Source organism: Nomascus leucogenys, chromosome X (genome assembly GCF_006542625.1).
Source record: "Nomascus leucogenys isolate Asia chromosome X, Asia_NLE_v1, whole genome shotgun sequence".
NCBI lineage: Eukaryota > Metazoa > Chordata > Mammalia > Primates > Hylobatidae > Nomascus > Nomascus leucogenys.
The window spans coordinates 138,573,330-138,598,210 of NC_044406.1; the positions used below are offsets into that span (position 1 = coordinate 138,573,330).

The following is a 24,881-nucleotide window of genomic DNA, read 5'->3' on the forward strand; positions in this document are numbered from 1 at the left end:
CCTGGCAGGTGCCGACACCCTGGGGCCAGCATGAGCCTGGCTGTGAGACGCAGGAAGCAGGAGAAGGGGTGGGAGGAGCGGGGAGGAGGCCGGCTGTGGCCCACGGAGGAGAGGAGATGTTGGCCAATGCAGCAGCCAGCTCTAGGTGCTGGAGTCCGTGGGGGACAAGGCAGGTCCTGACCCTCAGGAAGGTCATAGGCAGAGATGACCCAGGCAACGCCCAGTGCGGAGCTGGGTTTGGGAGGGCACTGGGGGACAGCCCGATGGCTGGAGCCCTGGGTTGGGGAGGTGGCAGCAGATGGGGCACAAAGCTAGAGGGGCCCAGCTGGGTGGGGCAATTGTGTCCTGACGCCACTGGGAAGAGGAGCCGTGGCAAATGGCCTCGGGCTGGCAGGTGAGGAGGAGCAGGAGGAGGCAGAGGTGATGGCAGTAGTGCCAAGAGCCCCAATGGATGGGGGACCAGAGTAGTGAGGGAGAAAGATGAGTCTGCTCTCCCCAGGTCGCTGCGTCGGTCCCGGGGCAGAAGAGGGAGGTGGAGTGGCCAGGATTACTCTGGGCCGTGGAGTGGGTGCAGCCAGAGCTTGGCAGGGAGGGAGATGAGGAAGTGACAGAAGCAGAGGAGTGGGGAGAGGAGGGAGCCGGAGTGGGAGACACACCACCACGGTGTCGAGGGCAGCAAGGATGAGGAGCACAGGACCCACCAGGGAAGAAGGGAGAGGAGCCGTCTGCTCCAGGGGAGAGGCAGGGAGGGTGCTGGAGCGACAGATGGAGCCTGGACAGGCACAGGGCTGGCTGGTGGGAGGAGAGTGCATGGGGCTCCTGGGCCTCCCTAAGGGAGGTGGGAGTTGGCTCGGACACCAGTAGGCAGATGAGTCAGCTCAGGGTTCTGGAACATTCCTTGGGCCACAGGCCTCTGCTCTCAGGTATTATTTGGGGCATTCCAGGACCAGTCACCCTGTCTGTGTGCCCAAATTCCTTGTGCTGTGTCTGTCCTCCCTTCTCCCGAGAGAACCATCTCTGTCCCACCTAGAACAGTGCTGGAGCCCACCCACCCACCCCAAGAGGGCCTGGGCTTAGGAGGCGAGAGAAGGGAAGCTGATAGACTTGGAAATAGGAGAGCTCCACGGAATCCCGTCTCCTCTCTATGGTGTGGCATGTCTTTCCCCACGAAAGCCCCTTATAACCCCTTCTCCCCAGCCAGGCACTGACCTTGGCCATGGGGTTCCTCTGTGTGCAGCTAAGAAGCAGGATGGTGCAGTGGCCATGGAGATGCAGCCCCTGAAGAGTGCGGAGGGTGGGGAGATGGAGGAGCGAGAGAAGAAGAAAGCCAACGCACCCAAGAAGGAGAAGTCTGTCCTTCAGGGGAAGCTCACAAAGCTAGCCGTGCAGATCGGGAAAGCAGGTAGGGATAGCAGGAGGTGGCGGGCCCAGGCCATTGACTGGGCGTGGAGGATGCCAGGCTCCTGGAGGTGAGCCCAGGCTGTGCAGAGCAAGTGGGAAGGAATGTGGCAGGTGATGTGTGGGCCAGGCAGCCAGGGGCACAGGCCAGGCCGGCAGCGGCCATCAGGGCCTGGCGCAGCCCTTCCCTAGTGATCGTAAGTCCCAAACCCTCGACGAAGGCCCCGGGTCACACACTGAGCCACTGCCCATGAGGTGCCGCTACCCAAGGCTCCAGGCTCTGCCCCTGGCACACTCCAAAGGCAGCTGGGGGCATGCAGGGCTGGTACTCCACCTTCTGGGGGCAGTGGGGGATAGTCCTCCCCAGCGGTGCTTCTCGTGCCATCAGACCACAAAGTCCACTCCCCAAACCCAGCAGCACTCCAGAAGAGGCCACACAGAGCCCCCTTGCAAACAGGCCCCAGCTCACCTGCTGAGCCAAACCCGGGCTGTTTATCCTGAAACGCAAGGCAAATCTACAAGGCCTCCACAAATGCCTCCGAGACCGTGTCCACACCTCTTCTTCCCTCTTCCTGTCCCCCTCCTTCCCTCACCCATGGCAACCCCTTTCCTCTCCTCCCCGCTCTGTGGCAGGGCTGGTGATGTCTGCCATCACCGTCATCATCCTGGTCCTCTACTTTGTGATCGAGACGTTTGTCGTGGAAGGCCGGACATGGCTGGCAGAGTGCACGCCGGTCTATGTGCAATACTTCGTGAAGTTCTTCATCATTGGTGTCACTGTGTTGGTCGTGGCTGTCCCAGAGGGCCTGCCTCTTGCTGTCACCATCTCCTTAGCTTACTCTGTCAAGGTAATCATAAAACTTACAGTTGATACTGTTTACAGACTCAGAAACCGGGGTAAGAAGTCACTGGGCGCCTTGGTGGCAGTATAAACTGGGGACATCTGGGATGGCTCAAGGGAGGAGAGGAGGTGCCGAGCAGGGACCCAGGGGGCAGCTTTTGCTGATCTGTCAGCTCAGGTCCCCGGGCATGAGATGAGCCAGAAAGCAGGCAGGCGGTGGGATACCCAGGGGGTCAGCATCTGCACAATGTGGGCAGTAGGACGGAGGGGCTGGGAGGCAGCAGGGAGGCGGAGAATCAGCAGAGGGCCTGGGACACTGGGAGGCAGTGGGAGGAGGTGGGGGGAGCCAGGCGTGGGGTGGTGGGGTGGGAGAGCTGCAGGGCTGGTGGGTAACTGAGAGGGGGCTCGGGCAGGGGAGGTCCCGGGTGCGCATCCCGCCCCCACCATTGGACGAGGCTGCTGATGCCTTACAGCCTTGCTATCGGCTCAGGGTTGACCAAGGTCCCCAGTGGGCTTAGTGCCACACGTGGAGCCAGCTGAGCGGAACAGAGTCGCGTGATGTTTGTGTTGACATCTCTCACTCCTCCACCCCAACAAGCACCTGGGCCAAATGCCCACACCCTCGCCCTTTGCAGAAAATGATGAAAGACAACAACCTGGTGCGCCACCTGGATGCCTGCGAGACCATGGGCAACGCCACAGCCATCTGCTCCGACAAGACGGGCACGCTCACCACCAACCGTATGACCGTGGTCCAGTCCTACCTAGGGGACACCCACTACAAAGAGATTCCAGCCCCCAGCGCCCTGACCCCTAAGATCCTCGACCTCCTGGTCCATGCCATCTCCATCAACAGTGCCTATACCACCAAAATACTAGTGAGCTGGGGCAGGAGCGGGCGGGCAGGGCTGGGGGCAGGAGCAGGGGAGGGGCCTGGCCAGGGTGCCAGGTGAGCTGTTGCAAGGTGCTCATTAGGCCCCCCCTTGAGAACTTTTGCCCATCCCTGGCCTCACAGGTGGCTCTGGCTGGGAAACTGCCCGTAGCTAAGGCAGACCTTCCTCTGCTCCCCGCCGCCCACACCCTAACGATGTGGTGACCACGAGGGGGCAGAGCTGGGGCTCCAGGGGCAGCATGGAGGGTGGTCTCAGGCCCCCAGTGCCATGCTAGCTCTCCTCATCTTGCAGCCTCCTGAGAAGGAAGGCGCCCTCCCACGCCAGGTGGGCAATAAGACGGAGTGCGCCCTGCTGGGCTTCGTCTTGGACCTGAAGCGGGACTTCCAGCCCGTGCGCGAGCAGATCCCGGAAGACAAGCTTTACAAAGTGTACACCTTCAACTCGGTCCGCAAGTCCATGAGCACAGTCATCCGCATGCCCGACGGTGGCTTCCGCCTCTTCAGCAAGGGGGCCTCAGAGATCCTGTTGAAAAAGTGAGTGAGCAGCAGGGAGGCCCCGGGGTATGCACGGAGTTTCTGATTCTATTGTCGCGGTAAAAAAGGCCGAACATAAAATTCACCATTTCAACCACTTTACAGTGTACAGTTGAATGGCATTAAGCACATTCACAATATCATGCAACCATCACCACTACCCAGTTCCAAACCACCCCCATCAACCCGGAAAGAAACCCCAGGCCAGGAGCAGCCCTCCCCACGCCCCTCCCCAGCCCTGGCACCCACTCACACTCATGTGCTTCCTCTCTGTATGGATTTGCCTGTCTGGACATTTCCTATCAAGGGACTCATACACTGTGTGGCCTTTTGTGTGTGGCTTCTTTCCTTATTGTAAAGTTTTTCAGTTTCCTCCAGGTATTAGACCTTCCTTTCTTTTTTTGTTTTGTTTTGTTTTTTCGCTCAAGCCATCCTCCTACCTCAGTGTCCCGAGTAGCTGGGATTACGTGGGCATGCCACCACGCCCAGCTAACTTTTAAATTTTTTGTAGAGCTGGGGTCTCGTCATGTTGCCCAGGGTGGTCTTGAAGTCTTGGGCTCAAGCGATCCACCCACCCCGGCCTCCCTAAGTGCTAGGATTACAGGAATGAGCCACTGCGCCCAGCCCGAACTTCCGTTCTTTCTAAGGCTGAGTAATATCCATTGTATGCTAAAGCGCATCGTGTTGGTCCGTCCATCCATCCAAACGTGAGTCATTTCCACCTTTTGGCTGTCGCGAGTCATGCTGCTGTGAATATCCACGTACAAGTTTTTGTTTGAACCCATGTTTTCAGTTCTTTTGTGTGGACGTCTAGGAGAGGAATGGCTGGGTCGTGGTGTCCACCAAACTGTTTTCCACAGGGGCAGCACCGTTTCACATTCCCACCAGCGACATAGGAGGGTTCCACCTTCTCCCCATCTTCAACAACACTTATTTTCTGGTGTGACAATGCTGATGGGGGCCATCCTTGTGGGTGTGAGGCAATATCTCCTGGTGGTTTTGATCTGTGTTTCCTTGATGACTAACGACGCTGAGCCTCTTTTGCTGTGCTGAGTGGCCATCTGCCTGTCTTCCTTGGGGAAATGTCTGTCCTAGCCCTTTGCTCATTGCTGAGTTGGGTTGTTTGTCTTTTTCCTGTTGGGCTGTAACATTCTTTCTGTATTCTGGATCCTAGATCCTTATCAGCTATGCGATTTCTACACATTCTGTCGCATTCTGTGGCCTGTCTTCAGTCTCTTGATCGTGCCCTTAGATGCAGAAATGTTTGAAATCGTGATGACGTCCAGTTGATCTATTTTCTTGTTGTTGCTTAGAGATGATGAAAGTTTTCTTAGAGATGATGAAAATTTTCTGGAATCGGAGACTGGTGATGGTTGTGCAGCTCTGTGACTATACTAAAAACCATTCAATCATCTACTTTAAATGGGTGGACTGTGTGGTGCGTGAATTATATCCCAATAAAGCTATTAGAACAAAGTGAGGGAGAGTGCACAGCGTCACCTCCAAATGCCCTGGCTTCCCCACTCCCACTCAGCCTTCCCGGACTCCACACCCTTGGCCTTGGCGTCTCCGTCCCCCACTCACCTGGCTCCTCATGACTGCCGTCCCAGGGCCCTCAGGACAAGGTCCTCTGCAGGACGCCCAGGGCTCCCCAGAGGCCCAGGCCCACCCTCCTTCCTGTGTTCAGCGGACTGGACCACCAAGTGCACCCTGCCTGGCAGCCCCACCCACAGCGCTCACCGCCAGGGCCAGGACCACCTCCTTCCTGGAGCCATCCCTGTTGGTGTGGGGGCCTCAGCCCTGTTTCTGTGCTTCTTTTTTGGTGGGCACTGAGGGACACTGAGGCACTGCGGACAAAAGGCCCAGCCCGGCTTCACTCTGCTGGCTGTGCATACATGAGCAAGTTACTCCCCGCTACTCCCATGCCTCAGTTTCCCCGGTGGCATGGAGATCACAGAACACTTATCTCTGGGGAGGGGTGTGAGGATTCTGTGGGTGAATCCACATCCGTAGGAGGCCCTCCGTCCACACAGCTTCTGTTATGATCATTTCCTTCGTCACCAGCCTCCCGTGCAGTGGCAGCACCTGGCACTCGCAGCCCCACTGGCTTCTTCCACCACGCCCGCCTCTGTGGCCCTCGGCTCTTTTGCTCCCTCCTCTCCCCACCTGAATCCTCCCAAGTCCTGTCCCTTTTGAGAAGCTCCCGGAGTCATGAGCGCTCTACTGAGGCTGTGGCTGCCTGGACATGGTTATAGCGATTGTCCACACACTTCAGTTTTTGCCCATGTTCCACCCCCTTGCCCCATGGAGTCTGTGGTGGAGCTGCCATGAGCCACGTGCTCCTGCCTCCCTCCCGGTCTCTCAGCCTGCAGCAGTGCATGAGTGTCCTGGTGCCTTCAAGCAACAGAAATGGATTCTCCCCCAGTTCTGGAGGCCAGAAGTCCAAAAGCAGGGCGTGGGCAGGGCCAAAGCGCCTCCAAAGCATCTCAGAGAGGATGCATCCTGCCTCCTCCAGCTTCTGGTGGCGGCCGCCAGTCCTCGCATTCCTCGGCTTGCAGCTGCCCCTCTCTAATCTCTGCCTGTTGTCACACGCCCTTCTCCCTGTGTGTCTGTGTTCTTACACGGGGCTCTCCTCTCTGATAAGGACCCCAGTCCTTGGCTAAGCCCCCAATCCAGTGTGACCAGCGCTGTTTCCTGTTGTCTCCCCACCTCCACCTCATCTCTGCCCACCCCCTGCCTAGGTGCACCAACATCTTAAACAGCAATGGCGAACTCCGAGGCTTTCGGCCCCGGGACCGGGACGACATGGTGAGGAAGATCATCGAGCCGATGGCTTGCGATGGCCTCCGCACCATCTGCATCGCCTACCGGGACTTCTCTGCAGGCCAGGAGCCCGACTGGGACAACGAGAATGAGGTCGTGGGTGACCTCACCTGCATAGCTGTCGTGGGCATTGAGGACCCTGTGCGGCCCGAGGTAGCCACCACCTTCTCTGTGAGCTGCCCTGGTAACTGTGCCCTCTGCCCGAGCTTGTCCGGACTGGTAGGGGCGGCCTTCCTTCACACATAGCTGCTGCAGTCCCTCCGTAGTACACTTGAGCCCTGTCCTGGGTGCTCTCACCCTGACACCCACACAAAGGCTCTGTCCTGCCTGCTGGAAGCCCCTTCCTGCTTGACCTATGGGCCCAGCTCAGGCTCCACCTTCTACCAGGTGAGAAGGTGGCAGTGGCAGAGAGACCGTCGACATTTGGGATCTGATCCACCCAGGACCGATGGACTGGAGGTGGTGCTGAAGCCTGAGGGGACACAGGTTTGGGGGACAGGGTGGGCATTTATTGGTTGAGGGTCTGGCTGGGGCTACTCTACGGTCAGGACATCCCATGGGGAGCTCACGGCAAAGGTCCTGGCGGGAAAGGGAGCCCAGAAGCATATCTCCATATGGACGATGCCACCAGGGGAGTCCAGATGAGGGGGACCTCAAGGGCCGCATGGCAGATGCCATGGCCTTGACACTGGGAAGTCACTTTGTTGTTGAAAGATCCCAGACCCTGGAGAGTGTGGAGGATGGCCGGCCCCGGAGGGAGAGTGCAAGGCATGGGGTGCCCCTCTGTCTCCCCAGGGCCTCTGCATGGCACCCACCTGTGTCAGAAGCAGGGCCACTTTGATCCTGCCGACTACCCTGAGAACTTGTATTTGTAGGAGCCACCCTGGGGGTGCAGGTGCTACCTGGGAGGAGAAGCTTCTGGGCTTTCCTTCGGGAGACAGGCATTCATGTATTGGATCACGTAGCAAAGACACTCAATTCAAAGACAGTGCATCTAAACGCCAGCCATGGGTCATGTCGACAGAGCAGCCCTGCGCCCCGAGGAGAACATGGTCACTTCTCCCAGAGAGGGAGCACCTTGAGCCTGCCCTGGGAGAAAATGGGTGGTAGCGGAGGACAGGGGACAGAAGTCCAGCGAGGGAAATGGGCCCCGCAAAGGCGGGCAGCAGCATGAGTCCCGGGCCCCGCTGAGCCTGGGAGAGCAGAAGGAGAGGGTGCTGGTGAGGTGAAGCAAGGCCACACTTGAGGACAGGCTTAGAGGCCTTTCCCTTCAGGAGCCATCGAGTCCCTCTGTTGGACCAGGGAGCAACTGAAGCACGGAGCAGAGGAAGGAATCTTGCCAGAGGGGCCCGGGGAATAGGGACAGCTCCTTTCCAGCTAGAGTGGCTGAGAGAGAGTCCGAGTGGTGGACCACAGTGACAGGGCCAGGCTGTGGAGGCTGGGCAGACCCCCACAAAGACTGGCCAGCCTGGTGGTGGCCGAGGAGGACGCACAGAGGGCCCAGCGAAGTCCTGGGTGCCGGCAACAGGCAGTAGGACACAAGGGCCTCACTGAAACCTGCCAGGGTGCTTGGTGGTGCGGCAGGGCTGCAGCCAGAGGAGGGCCCGCGAGGCTGGGCTGTGGCTGCGGTGGTATTGATGCTGGAGCTGGACCGGCCGGGGGCACTGGCAACTTCTCCAGACACCTGGCTGGCTGCTGTGCTGCGGGGCCTTGGGGAGAAGGCAGGCAGCAGGGCTGAGCAGGCAAGGAAGGACAGCCTGGCCTAGCCCTTTGGGGCCATGGGGAAGGAACTGGGCTACAGGCTGTGGGCCTGAGGAGGCAGGAGGCCTGGGTTCGCAGCTGCTGGTTTTCAGGCTCGTCACGGCCACTTGGTGGCAGCAGAGGGGGGCTTCCAGACTTTTCAGGGCCAGGCATTCACTGGCTCAAAGGAGAATTGTCTTCCTGTGGCTCGTGATCTCGTTATCCAACACCCCAAGATCCTCAGAGAGTAGAAAGTGTCCCCGAGGCTGGCAGTGAGGCCACTTGGTGGTGTATGCTGCAGGAACCATTGGATCATCCTGCCACAGCTTAGAGTGGGGCGCCCAGCTGTCTCCCTGGCAAAGATCACAGCCCCCCTGCCCATGGCCTCAGGGGGTGCCAGCATGCGGGGACTCCCAGGTCCTCCCCTGGTGTCTCCCGTCTGCCCTACCCCTGGCTCCCGCTCCTGCGTGTCTACTCCCCCCACCCCCCCGCAGGCTCCCTAGGCCTGGGGGCTGTGCCACACCTAGGCTTCTGCACTTACCCGACGGTGCTCACAAGCCCCACTGCCTAGGCTTGACCTCCTCATTCAGGTTCCCAAACTCTGAACCTGGCTCCTCTTCTCCTCTCCCCCTGCCCGTCCACCTCAGTGGCATCAGCTGCCTGACCCTGTCTCTCTGTCCCCGAGCCTGAAGAGCCACATACCTCTTCATTTGGGAACTGTCTTCCCTGTCCCCCCACCACTGGGACAATGCCACCACCTCCCGGCCAGTCTCCTGGCTTCCCGCTCTCAACCCCTTGCAGGCTGTTCGCTTTCCACTCAGCACTGGGGAACCTCTTTCTCTTCCTCCAGAATCTAATATGATGCAGGTGGTCCCCAGCTTTTAACATTTTTTTAACTTAGTGCAAAGGTGATGCATATTCAGCAGAAACTTTACTTCGAGTCCCATACACCCATTCTGTTTTTCCCTTTCAGTGCAGTATTCAATGAGTTACATGAGATAATCAGCACTGTATGCCACAACAGGCTTTGTGTTCAATGCTTTTGCCCAAGTGTAGGCTAACATAAGTGTTCTGAGCACGTGAATCGGATGGGTTTACTGTCACCTCTGCCAGACCTTGGGCCACCTGCAGTTCTGATGGAGGAAGGGGTACTGCCTCAACCCAAAATATGTCTTGCCTCGATGGTCACACCCACCTCTCTTGTCTCTTCTAGGTCCCTGAAGCTATCCGAAAATGCCAGCGTGCTGGCATCACGGTCCGCATGGTGACTGGGGACAACATCAACACAGCCCGGGCCATTGCAGCCAAATGTGGCATCATCCAGCCTGGGGAGGACTTCCTGTGCCTGGAAGGGAAGGAGTTCAACCGGCGGATCCGCAATGAGAAAGGCGAGGTAGCACCCGGCTGTCTGCCACCCCAGCCCCCCCTTCACCTCCCCCCAGCCCCCTGCGTGCCCGCCCTAGCTCTGCAGCGTCCTTGTGCTTCCCCTCCCCAGATAGAACAGGAGCGGCTGGACAAGGTGTGGCCCAAGCTGAGGGTGCTGGCCCGGTCGTCTCCCACCGACAAGCACACACTGGTCAAAGGTAGCCGAGCTCCCACACCCCTTTCCTGGGGTGGCCAGCCCGAGGTTGTCTGCTTCCTGACACCAAAAGCCAGGTTCCCAAACAGGTCCCCAGGGCCTGCCTAGGAAGCCGGTTCCATTTGTCCCATTAGCCCAGAGCAGCAGGGCAGGGGCCCATGAGGGAGCCAGGGTTCGGGGAGGGCCGGTGACTCACTCCAAGTCACACAGTGAGTCTCTAGGAGCAGTGGGTCTAGAGCCAGGGACCCAGGATTGTGTCCCCAAGTCCTAACCAGATCCCTATCCTCCCACCCTGGCCCTGTCACTCAGTGAGATTGCTTACTTATTTGGGGATAGGAGATGATCCAGGTGACGGGGAGCACAGATAATCGGGACAGTCAGGACGGGGCAATCCCGAAGGGTTTTCACCGCCAACCTACCCCCATAGCTCCCTGGGCAGGGCTACACAGGCTTGTGGTGACAGATGGCCCCAGCCCTGCCCTGCCCTGATCTGTCTTCCAGGGATTATCGACAGCACCACTGGCGAGCAGCGGCAGGTGGTGGCTGTGACAGGGGATGGCACCAACGATGGGCCAGCCCTCAAGAAGGCGGACGTGGGCTTCGCCATGGTAAGCCACCTGGTGCCCACCCAGCTCACCACGGCAGATGGGGCCTGCGTCTGTCCCACGGACATTAGCTTTGTACCAGGAAGTGGGAGCCAGTGTTGGGGCAGGTTACGGAGTGCCTGAAGGTTCTTTCTTTCACATCCTGGCCACTTGGGCCTGCGTGGGCTCTGCCAGTCAGGGGACATGTGGTTAAAGGCATCTGCTGTGGTGCCCAAGGTGACAGTGGGCCCCAGACGTACTGTGGAGAGGAAGGGGAATGGGGGGTGGGGGCTCATCACTGATGGCAATGCCCACCCCCTGTCCTCTCTAAATGGACTCTCAGCCCCAGATGAGGTGAGCAGAGTCCCCAGAAGTGCTCTTCCTCTGCACTTCCTTCCTGTTGCTCACCCACTGAGCAGGGTAGCCCTGCAGATGCCACCCACATGGCTGGTTGCGGCCCCTCAGTGGCCCCACAGCCACTGAACGCAGCAATCTGGCGAGCCCCTCTCCCTGCCCTACCGAAAAGGAGTGTCACCCGGGGAACCCAGCCCAGTCCTTCCCAGCACCTGTAGCCCAGAAGGGAGCTCCAGCCCAAGCTCCGAGAGGTGGCAGCTCTCACAGGGCCAGGCTTGCGGCAGAGGAGAGGACTGCGCAGCTTGGCACAGCTGCAGCTGCGCCTCCATGGGACAGGGACTCCTCTGCAAAGACCCGCCCCGCCCAGGGTGTCCCCATGCAGGACTTCCCAGGGCTCCTTAGCCAGCAAGCCTCTCTGGAGTGCTAAGAACAGACCACGCTGCTTGGTGGCCACGTGGTGGCAGCTGGGCTTAATGTGTAAAGCTGTGTTGATGCCATGTCATCAGCACCGTCTGTGTTTATGAGCAAAGCCCCCCTCACCATGACATGTGACAACTTACTGTTTGTAGTACAAGAATGTGTTGCATAAAAAAACAACAAAAACCAGTGCTGTTCTTGGCTTTGGGGGGCGGGGTGGGATGTTATTCAGAAGGGGAGAGCAGGGAGCCAGCGCAGGCAGGCCAGGTGATCAAGGGGGGCTGGGGAAGGGGCCCCCACAAACACTCTGTGTGTCACCCCCCAGGGCATCGCAGGGACTGACGTGGCCAAGGAGGCCTCCGACATCATCCTGACTGATGACAACTTCACCAGCATTGTCAAGGCAGTCATGTGGGGCCGTAACGTTTATGACAGCATCTCCAAGTTCCTGCAGTTTCAACTGACAGTCAATGTGGTGGCCGTGATTGTGGCCTTCACAGGCGCCTGCATTACTCAGGTGGGTACTGGGGCTGCCATGCCCCAGCTAGGACACCTGGGCTCAGGCCTGAGGGCCAGATTGTGAGAGTGAGGGCTTTGTTTTCTTTGCTGCAGATTATTTTAACTGAGATCAAATTCACATGCCAAAAATTCACCATTTTCAAGTACATAATTCAGCGTTCGAATTTGTAGGACATTCACCATGTTGTGCAACCATTGGCTCTATCTAGTTCCAGAAGCTCGTCATCATCTTAAAAAGAAACCCTGTGCTCCCCCATTTCTCCCCAAACATCCCAGCCCCTGGCAACCACTCACAGGCTTCCTGGGTCTATGGATTTGCCTGTTCTGGACATTTCATTCCTATGGGATCAAACAATATGTGGCCTCTTGTGTCTGGCATCTCGCTTAGCACCGTGTTTTCAGGCTCACACACACCGTAGCATAGGGCAGGACTTTCTGCCTTTTCATGGCCTCATAACACTCCACGGCACAGACTGCCACATTATGTCTGTCTGTCCTGATGGACACATGGCTCGTTCCCACTTTTTGGCTCTTGTGAATGGTGCTGCCAGGAGCATCTGTGCATGAGTTTCCACACGGGCTATGCGTCCCATGGGAACCCTTTCTCAATAGTCCCATTTTCCCCATTGGTGAGTGTCCAGATTTTCTTCGCCCCCCACTTAGAAAGGGGGTGCAAATAAATAACTGTTTGTTGCTGACAGGGATTTAAATTGCCTGCTGATCAACTTGGTCTTTTCAAAACAATTTTTTTAATTGAGATAAAAATCACATAACAAACTTCACCAGAACCATTTTAACCTTTTGAAAGTACATAACTCAGAGGTTTATATCCCTCCACAATGTCTATTCCCAGAACACTCTCATCACCCCAAAAGGACACCCAGACCCCGTGAGCCGTCACTCTCCACTCCCCAAACCCCAGCCCCTGGCACCCACTCATCTGCTTTCTCTCTCTATGGATTTGTCAGTTCTGGAAGTTTCCTATGAATGGAATCAGACAGTACGTGGCCTTGTGTGTCTGGCTTCTGTGAGGCTGATTTTTAACCAACAACTCAGAGGAGCTGAGAAGGAAGGTCCAGTTCAGAGTTTCTGCCTCCTCCTGCCCCTGAGGTGCAGGAGACAAGGAGAGCAGCCCTCACTCTGTTGCCCCAAATGGCAGACCCCATCGTCGGGCTGTTTTGTGGTCTGGGGTTTTTCACCTCCTGCGAGGGATTTGGAGCACACCTGCTGCCAGGTGAGAGAAGGGAGGCGGGCACATGACAGCCCAAAGAAAACGCCCCGCTAGCGTAAAGGCGATGTAGGGATGGAGATGTCTGTTTTCATGGGCATGAAATCCTGGTGATGGGGACCCCATGAGGAGCCCCCAGGAGCTACTGGGTTTCCACCCCCAACCTTCCCGGGCAGGCGGCCCATGGAAAGGTGACTGCCTCCTCTCCATAGGACTCTCCTCTCAAAGCCGTGCAGATGTTGTGGGTGAACTTGATCATGGACACGTTTGCCTCACTGGCCCTGGCAACGGAGCCACCCACGGAGTCGCTGCTGCTGCGGAAGCCGTACGGCCGCGACAAGCCCCTCATCTCCCGCACCATGATGAAGAACATTCTGGGCCATGCCGTGTACCAGCTCGCCATCATCTTCACCCTGCTGTTTGTCGGTAGGCTGGCCAGGGGCACCCGGGAGGCCTTCGGGGCACTGTTGCCACCACCTCGGGCTCCGATTCTGTCTGGTGTGCCTCCACCTGTGCCTCCGCACCCAGTACGGGGTGGGACGCTGCAGTTCTTAACTGGACAGCACACAGGGGAAGGAGCAGATGGGCCAGGCTAGCAACCCTGCAGCCAGGCCTGCTGGTGGCCTGCAGCTCTTTCTCAGCCTCTCCTCGCAGGCCCCTGAGCAGCTGAGAAACAGTTCATGTCTTGACATCCTGCCCACGGCTGTGTAGCTGTGTAGAGTAGGCAGCTTCTACCCAGCCCCAGAGTGGCCACGGTAACCCTAGGAACAGGACAGCCCACATTGACCCTGTGAAGATTGCTCCTGTGGAGTGACTGGGGTGCTGTGCTGGAAGCTGTGAGGAGGCTGGGGGGTGACGGCAAGAGAGAGGAAGAGGAGGAGGGCGTCTGAGGAAAGCCAGCATTAAGAACATCCCTTCTTAATCTCTTCCTTCCTGCCCTCAGGCTCAGGGTCTGGCCCCGGGCCCAGAGGGATCTCAGGACTCTGGTTGGTTGAGCCTGGGGTGGGTGTGGCTGCCTTGGGCCTTGGCTGTGAGCTGGTAGTGGCCGTCCCCTGGGACAAGGGACCCATCTCGGGAGCTACACACCGCAGTCTCGCTCCAGAGTCATGCATCATGCGCTGAGCTGACTGTGCCTGGTTGGGGAATGTTGCTTTCCAGGGGAGCTCTTCTTCGACATCGACAGCGGGAGGAACGCGCCGCTGCACTCGCCACCCTCAGAGCACTACACCATCATCTTCAACACCTTCGTCATGATGCAGCTCTTTAACGAGATCAACGCCCGCAAGATCCACGGCGAGAGGAATGTGTTCGACGGCATCTTCAGCAACCCCATCTTCTGCACCATCGTTTTGGGCACTTTCGGGATTCAGGTAGGAGGGGCGGCTCCACTCTTGGCCTCTGCCACTTGCAAAAAGTGGAGGTGGTGGGCTTCAAGACCCCACGTCCACCCCTAGTACTGGCCTCCCCACCTCCACTCCCAGAAGGAGCCCCACCCCACCTGGCTTTCCTGTAGCCCCTGTCCTCTCTGCATGTCGGAGAGGGCCTTCTTCATCTTCCAAACATTGCTGGCCTTGCCCTGGGTTAGCGCGCTGGCTTCCAGAAGGGTTTCGTGAGCCTTCATCAGAACTAAGTTTTCTCACAGATGCTGGAAGGAGTCCTCCCTGGCTCCCTCTAGGTCTGCCATTCCCATTTCTAGCACTTAATTCCTTGGCATGAGGCTGCCAGAACTCCAGAAGTTTCTTTTGGAGGTGCCCTCTGTGCCCAGTGCTGACACACTAACCTCTGCTTCCCACAGTGCTGTGGACAGGCTGGTCAGCCCCACTGTCTAGGAGGGGCTGAGTGTTCTAAAATACAGTGTATTTGTAGAAAAATTGAGGTATAGTAAGGCCAACAGGTCAGGAGACAGTTGCCACTGAAAGACAGTTTATGACTCACAGACCCCAAGAGGAGGGCACATGCCACAGCATAGGGGCCCACATGGGAGAGCGCCAGGCAGGAGGTGGGGTGTGAAAGCTGTGGACAAGAGCCTTTGCTGTGGTTCCCTCGGGGAGGAGCGGGTGAGGCAGGGCTGGTAGGCTCGGGACTGGCTAGGTTGCGTCACTGCAGCGGTTCTAGGGCATACGGGTGCTCCCTGGCTGTCTGGTACCTGGTCCTGGGTAATGAGCGCAAGGGGTTAGTGGCCCGGACTGTGACAGTCCAACAGAGGACGGGGTCAGTTTGCATTTGGACAGCTTGCCCGTGCAAATTGGATGCATCCCCGAGGAGGCAGGAGGCCAAGGCAAGGTGACCCCGGCAGGTTCTAGGGTCCTCCAGAATGAGGCGTGTCCAGCGTGCTCTGTCATCGCACCCCCGGCCTTGTGGTCCTCTCGCAAGGAGCAGCCCGTGCAGCCGGGGGAACCAACCAGGGTGGCTGGGCCTTCAAGGGGCTGGAGGACAAGGGTGGCTCAGGAGCCGCAGCTGGACTTGCCTCTCTCCCACTTGCCCTTCGCAGATTGTCATCGTCCAGTTCGGCGGGAAGCCCTTCAGCTGCTCCCCGCTATCCACGGAACAGTGGCTCTGGTGCCTGTTTGTTGGCGTTGGGGAGCTGGTCTGGGGACAGGTGAGTGACAGCCCTGCCCCTCATTTCAGACTGCCCTGCAGACAGCTTCTGTGATGGGCCCACTTGCCCTGACCCTGCTTCAGAGCCTTGGGGTCCACACCCTAGGAAGCACACTGAGGGCTCAGGCCTGTGACACACCAGGACCCAGGGACAGGCCACAAGGGAAGGTGTCAGCAAAAGAATGCAAAGGAACATGACTGGGATGTGACAGGGCCCAGGAAAACTGCCCACAGCTCCCCTTTCTATGATAAGAGCCAAAAATTGCCCCTTCACACTGGGTGGGTAGCTTGGGAAATCCCCACATATTTTAAATCAATCAAACAGCACCCTGATCAATAATCCATGGGGCGAAAAGAAAGTCTCCAGAGAAATTAGGAAATATTTTGACCTGATGGAAAGGACAGAGAGTCCCACATCGAGCTCTGTGGGCTGCAGCTGAAGCCACACACTGGGAAGTTTCTAGGACCCCACAATTAGATCAGGAAGAAACAGCCTGGGTATTTAGGATCCGCTTATCTCTGTCTTCATCAGCTCCGACTGTCATAGCAAAATACCATAGACTGGGAGGCTTAGACAACAGACACTTACTTTCTCGAAGTCCCGGAGGCTGGACATCCGAGGCCAGGGAGCCAGCGGGGCCAGTTCCTGGTGAGGGCTCCTTCCTGGCTTGCAGACAGCCGCCTCCTCACTCTGTGCTCTCATGGTGGACAGAGGGAGCAAGGTCTCTGGTGTCTCCTCTCCTAGGAGCATTAATCCAGCAGGATCGGGGCCCCACCTTGGGGACCTCATTTAACCTTGATCACTTCCGTACTCCAAATCCAGCCACACTGGGCACTAGGACTTCAACACATGAACTGGAGAGCACAGTTCAGTCCATAGCATTCCGGCTTTTCCTTTTTTCTCTCTTTTTTTTTTTTTTTTTTTTTTTTTTTGAGACAGGATCTTGTTCTGTTGCCCAATGTGGAGTGCAGTGGTACGATCACAGCTCACTGTAGCCTCGAACTCCCAGGCTCAAGTGATCCTCCTATCTCAGCCTCCCTAGCAGCTGGGACCACAGACACATGCCACCACACCAGGCGAAGTTTTGTATTTTTTGTAGAGATGTGTTGTGCCATGTTGCCCAGGCTGGTCTTGAACTCCTGACCTCAAGTGATCTGCCTGCCTCAGCCTCCCAAAGTGCTGGGATTACAGGCGGGAGCCACCATGCTCGGCCTGGCTTTTGTTTCTTGATGTCTGTGCCGGCCACAGGGGCTGCTGCAGCTGCTGCGGATGCCAGCCTTCTTGCTGGCCCCAGCATTAGTGTCCTCGGGGACAGCCCACCCAGTTCCTCTGTTTCATTTTCAGAATTCTCCTTTCCCTCTGCTACTGCACCTCACCTCCCAATCACACTTGAACCTGGTTGCTCCATGGAGTCCCTTCACTTCCCGAAACCTGGACTCTAACCACAGCCCAGAGGGGTGCCAGGCCCTCTTCTTGCTCTTCAAGCTCCCAGGCCACTGGCCTTCTGGTCCCCCCAGGAATGCGGCACCAGCCTGTAGCTCGGCCTCTCGGGGCTACTGGGTTGTCCTTTTCATTTTTAACCTTGTTCAGTTACAAAGATAAAACGTGTTCAAGTGAAAAACGAATAGAAGGGAATCTCTGTGAACCAGTCCTCAAGTCCCCCCGCCCCCCCCGCCACATTCGACAAATACACTGGCATAGACACACAAGACAGACGAGACGTCTTGTTCTAGAACTCCAGATGCCCATCATCCCTTTCTGTGGCTTCCCCTGCGTCCTTCTAGACTGTTCCCCCCACTTCCCAGTGGCCTACAATATGCAAAGCCATGCCCTCTCTTTACTCCTGCCAGGCTCCTTATCCAGTCACGCTTTCCAGCTGTCACCCCCCTTGTCACCTCCCACCCTCCCTAGCCCCCAGTGCACAGGTCTTCTCTAGGCTGGTGTTCCCCAGCTGTCCTCTCCCAGGGAAGTTGCGCAAACAGCACCTGTGTCTCCCAGCAACGGTGTGGAGCGACATACAGGGAGTATTGTCAACCAGGGCAGCTCACCCAGGCCCCGGTGTCCAGGGCTTTTCTTGGGGTGGTTCGCAGAGCCATGCTGTGGTCACGTGGCTGGCCTCCGTCTCCAGCCCTCTGGAGGTCCAGCTGTTAGTGTAGACTACGGGGCACGGTCCCCAGCCCCTGCCCCAGTGAGCCACGCTGCTGTCAAGCAGGATGTTCCAGGGCCTTAGCGATCCCTCCCAGGAGCCCCTGCTGCACAGCGTTCCACTCAGGCCACTCCCCGGGCCCTTTGGCTGAATGGAACTCCATGGAGGATCCGCTTATCTCTGTCTTCATCAGCTCTGACTGCCATAGCAAAATACCACAGACTGGGAGGCTTAGACGACAGACACTTACTTTCTCGAAGTCCCAGAGGCTGGCCCAGAGCTCCGCGTACTCTTGAAAAAGCATCTCAGCCCCCCCCGGGGGGCTCTACACCAGGTGTCCAGGGCTGCCAGTTCCCGGGGGGACTGCCCTAGCTTTACTCCCTTTGCTTAGTCACAAAAACAAATGACATCCTTTGGAAGAAGGAGGCCGGCGTCTCCCTCTGGAGAGGGACCTTACGCCAGGCAGATGCCGCTCAGCCCGGCTCTCACGGCCACTTCTGTGTGGCTCTCCCAGGTCATTGCCACCATCCCCACCAGCCAGCTCAAGTGCCTGAAGGAAGCTGGGCACGGGCCCGGGAAGGACGAGATGACCGACGAGGAGCTGGCCGACGGCGACGAAGAGATCGACCACGCAGAGCGGGAGCTCCGCAGGGGCCAGATCCTCTGGTTCCGGGGCCTGAACCGGATTCAGACGCAGGTAAGCCCCGCCTCGCTCTCGCCCTGGCACTTCCACCCCGAGAGGGTAGAGGCAAGCTGGCCAGCAGCAGCCAAGAGCCGGCCGTCTGCACCCGACACCCACAGGGCAACCCTTTGGTCTTGCTGCCAAGGTCACAAAAGCAGCTGCCAGTGTCCCCTTTGCCATTCCGGGGTGTGCCCGCTGACGGCTGTGGCACTGAGGTCGCCTCTCCCCGACAGCTCCTTCAGAGCCCAGGCATCCCCTGTAGCTAAAGGTGTGTGTGGGTGACTAATGGCTCTCTCAGAGGCACAGGCCAGCACTGTCCTCATCACTGCTGGGGCTCCCTTTACTTGGTGGGAACGGCCCCAGGTCATAGGCAAGTGACATTATCGGGAAGACAGGCCCATTTCAAAGAGCCACCAGCAAGCTCAGGGTTCACTGGATGACACTGTAAATGCGATGGGGAGACTTCATTTGGGAAGTGGACTCTGGCCACCGAGTTGGTCCTTTCTGGTCATCCAAATCACCAAGGGTTAGGGCCGGCCAAGACCAAGGGCGTCAGCTGTGTTCCTCTCTGAAGTCAGATGGCCACCACTGCCACCAGTATCGGGCGCTTGCCAGACCTACCATGCTCCCTTGTTCCCATCTCCTCCCGGCCCACAGTTTTGCCAGAATGCTCCAGACTCGCTGTGTCTCCACACCCCTCCCTGGAACTCTCTTGTGATCCCACTACAGCCTGGCCTCTGCCCACCACTCCCCAGAAACGGCGCTCGCCTAGGTCTGCAAGGCTCCCTTCCGGCTCCTGGGGTCGGGCTATCCCTGCATCGTTCCTGCCTGCTGTGGGCACTGCCTGGAGACTTGCTGTCCTCACCCGCCTGGCACCCCCACCTCCTGCTCAGCCCTCGCCCCACCCTGCTGTGGCCCTTGAGTGCTGAAAATCCTGGCCGGGGAGGAAGAAAGAGCCCATGGGGACCCCACCTGCGGCCTGGCCCCTCTCCCACCGCAGCCCCTGCAGCCTCTCCTTCATGGCCTGCCCCTCCCCCAGCAGCCTCCAGAGGGCCACCCAGCATGCTTCACACTCCACCTCCTTCTGCGAGGCCTGGGCCACCGTCTCTCAGGTCACAGCCATCACTCCCTGCCCCTCCAGGCCCTGTCCAGGATCCCCAGTTGCAATGCCCCTGACATGGAGCGACTGACCCTCCTCCCTGAGGTCCTGCCAGAGTAAGGACACCACTGCACACTTGGCTGCGGAGCCAGGGCCCCGCCTAAGCCACCAGCCCCAGCTCAAGCGGGAATAGGCGGGGCCTGAGGCCACACCCCTTCCCAGGATCTGTCACACATCACCAAGGGCTTGTCCCAAAGAATCATCCATGCAACTTGCACAAAGCTGTTCTCGGTGCCCTGGGTCCTGTGTTCCCTCCCAGTGGTCTCAAGGGCCGAGTCTCAAGGGACCCAGCCTCAGGGCAACCCCACTCCCTAGGCCTCAGCCTCCTTTGCTTGCCTTAGCTCAGCTCAGCCCCTCCAACACCACCCTCTGCAGTGGGACTGGTGGAGCCTCTCTCCATTGTCCTAAGGATGAAGTCCACGGCCCCGACCATGGCCTTCAAGCCCCTGCCTCTTGGTGTCACCCCAACCTTCCTGCACCCCTGCACCCCCGGCTGCCTTTCCAATCATGTCCTCTGCCCGCCTGTGCCACTGCACCTCCCCAACACCCGCTGCGTCCCCTGGGGCCCTCATGCTTACAAAGCCCTCTTTGACTCCTCTCACTCCCACCACGGGCTCCTTGCAAAACTTTCCAGAGCTGCAGAGTTCCCAGAGACCACGATCATGCAGGGCTAGGTCAAGGGGCACCAAAGAACTCCACATTTAAAGAGCCCCCCAGGGGTCCAAGGGGCCTCTGCAGCTGAGAACCGGGAGACGAGGCTGGCATCCTGGGCACCTAACACAGCGTAGCCTGGGAAGGATGTCTTAGGTCTGGACTCTGAACACTGTCACCTATGCCCTGGCCTGGCCAGAACACAGAGAGCCCCGGTGAGGAAGGGAGCAGGCTTTGTCACCAGATGGCCTGCGTCTCCCCTCCCACGTGCAGGGGCTACTGCCTCAAGCACAATGCCCGGACAGGCCAGGGGTGCCGCACAGATAGTCTCTTCTCGTTCCCTGCAATAAATATTTCTGTGCTAAATCTTAAACACATCAAATGTTAGCAGCAGCACTCACGTCTCCCCCAGTGCCCTCCTAGCGGCCCAACTGTGCCTTCTACGAGACCATGCCTATGAGCCCCCCAGCTGCCCCCAGATGGGCTCTTATCTATCGTACCCCTGTTGTGCTACAGAGCCCAGAGCTGCCCAAGCCTGGGGTGGGGGGTGAGGACAGCAGGACCTTGCCCCTCGGCGGCCCACTTCACTCCTGCCGCTGCAGCCGAAGGCGACGTTAGGTATTCCAGCAGCTGAGACAACAGCCCTGCCCTGACCTGAAGCATCAGTGGTGTCAGTGGTACCCTGGCCACCTGTGTGTCTCGTGTCCTCTGTGTGTGGGGGCTACTGCAGCCTGGCTAGTAGAAGCGGGTCCCATCGGTTAGAGTCTTAGAGTTCCAGGCTGTTCCAATTGTCAGTGCTCACAGAGACACGGGCTGCTGAGTCCCCTGCTTTACCTATGAGGAAACAGGGTGCACTCCTTCCCCTTGGCACAGCCGATCCGACTTTTCCACGGGCTCCTGACCCCCATGGCTTTTCGCTTTGACTTTGTCACATCCAACTCACCATGTTTCTCAGGAATGCTGAACCAGTCAGTTCTTTTAGCCAGCTGTGTAAGAGCATCTGCTCTCTTTGATTCGAAATACCTGCTTGAAAAATGGAGCTAAAGCTTGGGAGAAGCCCGTCAGGTTGTATGTATGCCCCAAGCCGAGAAAAACATTTCCTAGGCAGCTGGCCCCAGGTTTCTGCGTTTTGGGAACCACAAAATTGCTCCCCAGATTTTGGAGGCCGGCACAAGCTTTTCTGTTGCTAAGTGAAGGCATTTTGGCTGGGCGCGGTGGCTCATGCCTGTAATCCCAGCACTTTGGGAGGCCGAGATGGGCGGATCGCCAGGTCAGGAGATCGAGACCATCCTGGCTAACACGGTGAAACCCCATTTCCACTAAAAATACAAAAAATTAGCCGGGCGTGGTGGCAGGCGCCTGTAGTCCCAGCTACTTGGGAGGCTGAGGCAGGAGAATGGCGTGAATGCGGGAGGCAGAGCTTGCAGTGAGACCAGATTGTGCCACTGCACTCCAGCCTGGGCAACAGGGCGAGACTCCATCTCAAAAAAAAAAAAAAAAAAAGTGAAGGCATTTTGTAACCTGCTCGCACCATGGTTCCATACTAACATATCAACGCACCAGATGGACAGGGTGTCATTCCAGAATAAAAGAGTCCTTCAAACCCAGAACATGTAGCTTTTTGCAGCGCTCATGACTCGGTCTGTCTTTTTTGCATCCCATTATAACGCAAAGGGAAGCTTCGTCAGCAACTGGGCCTTGCTCCTGGCTCAGCTCTTGGGCTTCCAGGTATGGGTGGTGGCGACTGTGGTATTGTCACTGATGTGGCTCTCCCACTGGGACACCATCTGTAGCCAGGCCAGACCAATGCAAATCTGAGGCAGGAAAGGCATCTTTCCTATCCCTCATCACTTTTGCCGCAGCGAGAGTCCTCTCCTGAATCTAGACAGGGGACCCCCCTGCAAGCCACCGCGACGCCATCACATCAACCATCCTCCTTCCGTGCGCTGACACACTCAGTATGCGTTCCTCACGGTCGCAGCAAGTGCCACGAGGTTCCCCTTGTGACAAGCAAGCGAGTGGGATGTGCTGGGCAGAAGGGGACTGGGCAGGCTGAGAAGAAAGAGGAGTCCTTTCCACAGCGCGTCAAGGGCTGAAGTGGCGTACATCCTCATTTTGGCCGGTGCAGGGGGAGTCTGAACACTCAAGCTGCCTTCTTCCACGAAGCCCTGGCCCGTTTCAAGACACCCAGCTGAACCTGGTGGCCACCACATAGCACTGCAGGGCTCGAGATGGAGCAGGTAGCTTTGGGCTCCAGATGCGCACACTGGCTTTGCTGTTCACATCATCTCCAGTGAGACGGACATGAGTCCCCATCCCAGCCAAGGGCAGGTCAGGAAATCCAAAGACACTGGGTCAAGGCCCTCCTGCCGGCCTCAGTTTCCCCAGCCTCGCTTCCCCTTCAATTTGTAGGAAGCGGTAAGAGTGGGGACAAAGCGAAGCCATGGCTGCCAGTCGGTGGGAAAACCCCCTCCTCCGCTAGGTCCATTCTTCTGCTGAGGTTTCGAGGGGGCGCCCCCTGCCCAGTCACTCGGATGAGCCACAGAAGCTGGCGGAGATGGGCAGGCGGACGGAGCATAGGGCATAAGTCCTCCGGGTTTAGAGGAAGCAGGGCGGGTTCTAATAGGAGCGTGTCATGTCCCTCAGGTGTGTTGGAGAGGAAAAAGAAGGTTGAGAACTATGAAGTCCGTCCTGACAAGTGGCTTGCAAGGGGCATTTCTGACATGTTTGCAGTGTGCCCTGACTTGTGACCTCCTTCCCTTCCCAATCTCATGACCACTAACCATCTGCTCAGCAAACCCTCTCTCGGTGGGTGGCACAGAGGCTGGCCTCAGTCAGGGCCCTGTCCAAACATCGCCAGCTCCCAGTGAGCGGGGTGACCCGATGAGGCTTTGCTGTCACCCTATGTGCCCAGTGGTGGCCCCTATCCTCGCCCAGCCCTCCCTTCTGTGATAGCCTGGACAACAGTGCAAGCCAAACTTTATCTCATTTTCTCTCCCACAGATGGAGGTAGTGAGTACCTTCAAGAGAAGCGGTTCAGTTCAGGGTGCTGTGCGCCGGCGGTCTTCGGTCCTCAGCCAGCTTCATGACGTAACCAATCTTTCTACCCCTACTCACGCAATTCTCTCTGCTGCCAATCCCACCAGTGCTGCTGGGAGTGAGTCTTGACTTCCCTTTTCTCTCATAAATGGCATCTCTGGGGAAGAATAAGCCTCCCCAGCTCGGCCTTCTCTCTTTTCCAGTCTTGCATTCCGCTCACCGTGGCTTTTCTGTTCTTTCTTTACCGCCCTGTCCAGTCCTGCCCGCCCAGACGGTGTCTCTCGAAAGCCATATGCTTTTATGAAACGTATTCAACCCATGGCACTTCCGGACCTCCCGTTCTTTGCTTTGTTTGGTTTTTCGGTTTGTGTTTAGTGCTCCTTGTGCCATTGGTTCTCTTTTCTTGAACTTGTCTGCCTTTGCCGATGGTTCTTCATGAACTTGGGCCACTTCTGGGGGTGTCTGGTGTCAGGCTGGGGCCTTGCTCAGTGTTCAGTGGTGCAGCGTCAGGGCAGCACGCGGGCTCAGGGCCGCCTTCCCGGGGCTGGAGGGGTGGCGGGTGCCTTTCCCTCACTGTTTGCCACAGAAGAATCTAGCCCGCATACCCAGGAAGTGGGGCGGCGCTTCCAGCATCCTCCTTGAAGTGGTTTCCTAAGGATGCTGCTGTCACCTGTCTCCAGGTGGGCTCAGTGCTGGCCAATCACTACTGCACAGGTGGTGCCTGCCCTGTAGGCCTTGCCCCAAGCCACCGGGTGTTAGAGGTTTCCCGAGAACTGGCACTCAGAGGCCGGGCACCACTTCTCTTCAAGACGTTGCCAGGAAAATTTCCCACCATGTTGGTCACAGTTTAAAGAGAACCCAGGGGCTATCCTAAGGAGGTAGAAACTTCCATAATTGCTCACATCTTTTTACAAGGACAAAGGGGAGGCCACTCTACCGCTGGCACCACCACCCTGATGGGAGAGAATGCAGGGAACCCAGTAGGCCCAGCCAGGCAGCCTGCTTTTTCCAACAAGCTCAAGAGAGTTTATACACCAAATAGTAAACCTTCGTGCGTGGGCCCAGAGCCTTTGCCAGGATGGTTCTATGCTACGTCTTTCCTTTCCTTCTAGCAAGCCCCCGAAGCGCTCCCCTCTGCCAACACGAACATGCCACTCCCCTGCAGATGGGAGTCCTTAACCACACCTTTTTCCATCACAGACTCTTCCAGCTTGATTTCTTTTCTTTACCTTTCTTTTTTTTTTTTTTTAGGAACTGGTGAGAGGCCCCTGGTGGGGGTCACCCCTCCTCTTGCATAAGCTGTCATTTTGGGCCACTCTGTCCTTTAAGGAAGGGAGGAGGCCCATCCTGTCCCCCTTGGGAACAGAGCACGTGCGCGCGCGCACACACACACACACACACTCCTTCTCCAAACCACAGGCCACGCACACCTCCAGCTTGCTCCACACTCATCATCATGGGGCCACCTACCCTGGTCACAAATATTGGCTGACACCGTGGCGGTTGGGCCGAAAAGCAGAGAGGCCGACAGGAGGCTCTGCCAAGTCAGTTAAGGCCAGAAATGGTTTGTGGCCTCCCAGCACCTTCCTTCCTGGGAGCTGAGGGCAGCAGGGGGCATGGCTGTGCCTCCGCCTCCCTCCCCCTTGACTTCCTCCGTATGTCTCTTTGCCGTCTTTCTCTGTGCTTCCTGTCTGTC

At 57.8% G+C, this 24,881-nt stretch overlaps 1 protein-coding gene across 10 annotated transcripts in view; it reads left to right on the forward strand.

Annotated features, from left to right (window-relative positions):
• ATP2B3 (ATPase plasma membrane Ca2+ transporting 3) overlaps positions 1-24,881 on the forward strand; it is a 65,241-nt gene that overhangs the window by 28,731 nt on the left and 11,629 nt on the right. For 4 of the 10 annotated variants that reach the window (XM_030806827.1, XM_030806829.1, XM_030806823.1 and 1 more), the window contains 14 exons: positions 1,238-1,402; positions 2,032-2,246; positions 2,875-3,117; positions 3,424-3,665; positions 6,407-6,641; positions 9,442-9,621; positions 9,724-9,811; positions 10,309-10,415; positions 11,488-11,679; positions 13,122-13,335; positions 14,068-14,279; positions 15,401-15,508; positions 18,169-18,351; positions 23,150-23,303. In XM_030806827.1, the coding sequence (XP_030662687.1) occupies positions 1,238-1,402; positions 2,032-2,246; positions 2,875-3,117; positions 3,424-3,665; positions 6,407-6,641; positions 9,442-9,621; positions 9,724-9,811; positions 10,309-10,415; positions 11,488-11,679; positions 13,122-13,335; positions 14,068-14,279; positions 15,401-15,508; positions 18,169-18,351; positions 23,150-23,303 (2,538 nt within the window). Of the gene's footprint in view, positions 1-1,237; positions 1,403-2,031; positions 2,247-2,874; positions 3,118-3,423; positions 3,666-6,406; positions 6,642-9,441; positions 9,622-9,723; positions 9,812-10,308; positions 10,416-11,487; positions 11,680-13,121; positions 13,336-14,067; positions 14,280-15,400; positions 15,509-18,168; positions 18,352-18,993; positions 19,792-23,149; positions 23,304-24,881 lie in introns of those variants that run through there. The other 6 variants (XM_030806820.1, XM_030806821.1, XM_030806826.1 and 3 more) reach the window with 4 other exon arrangements.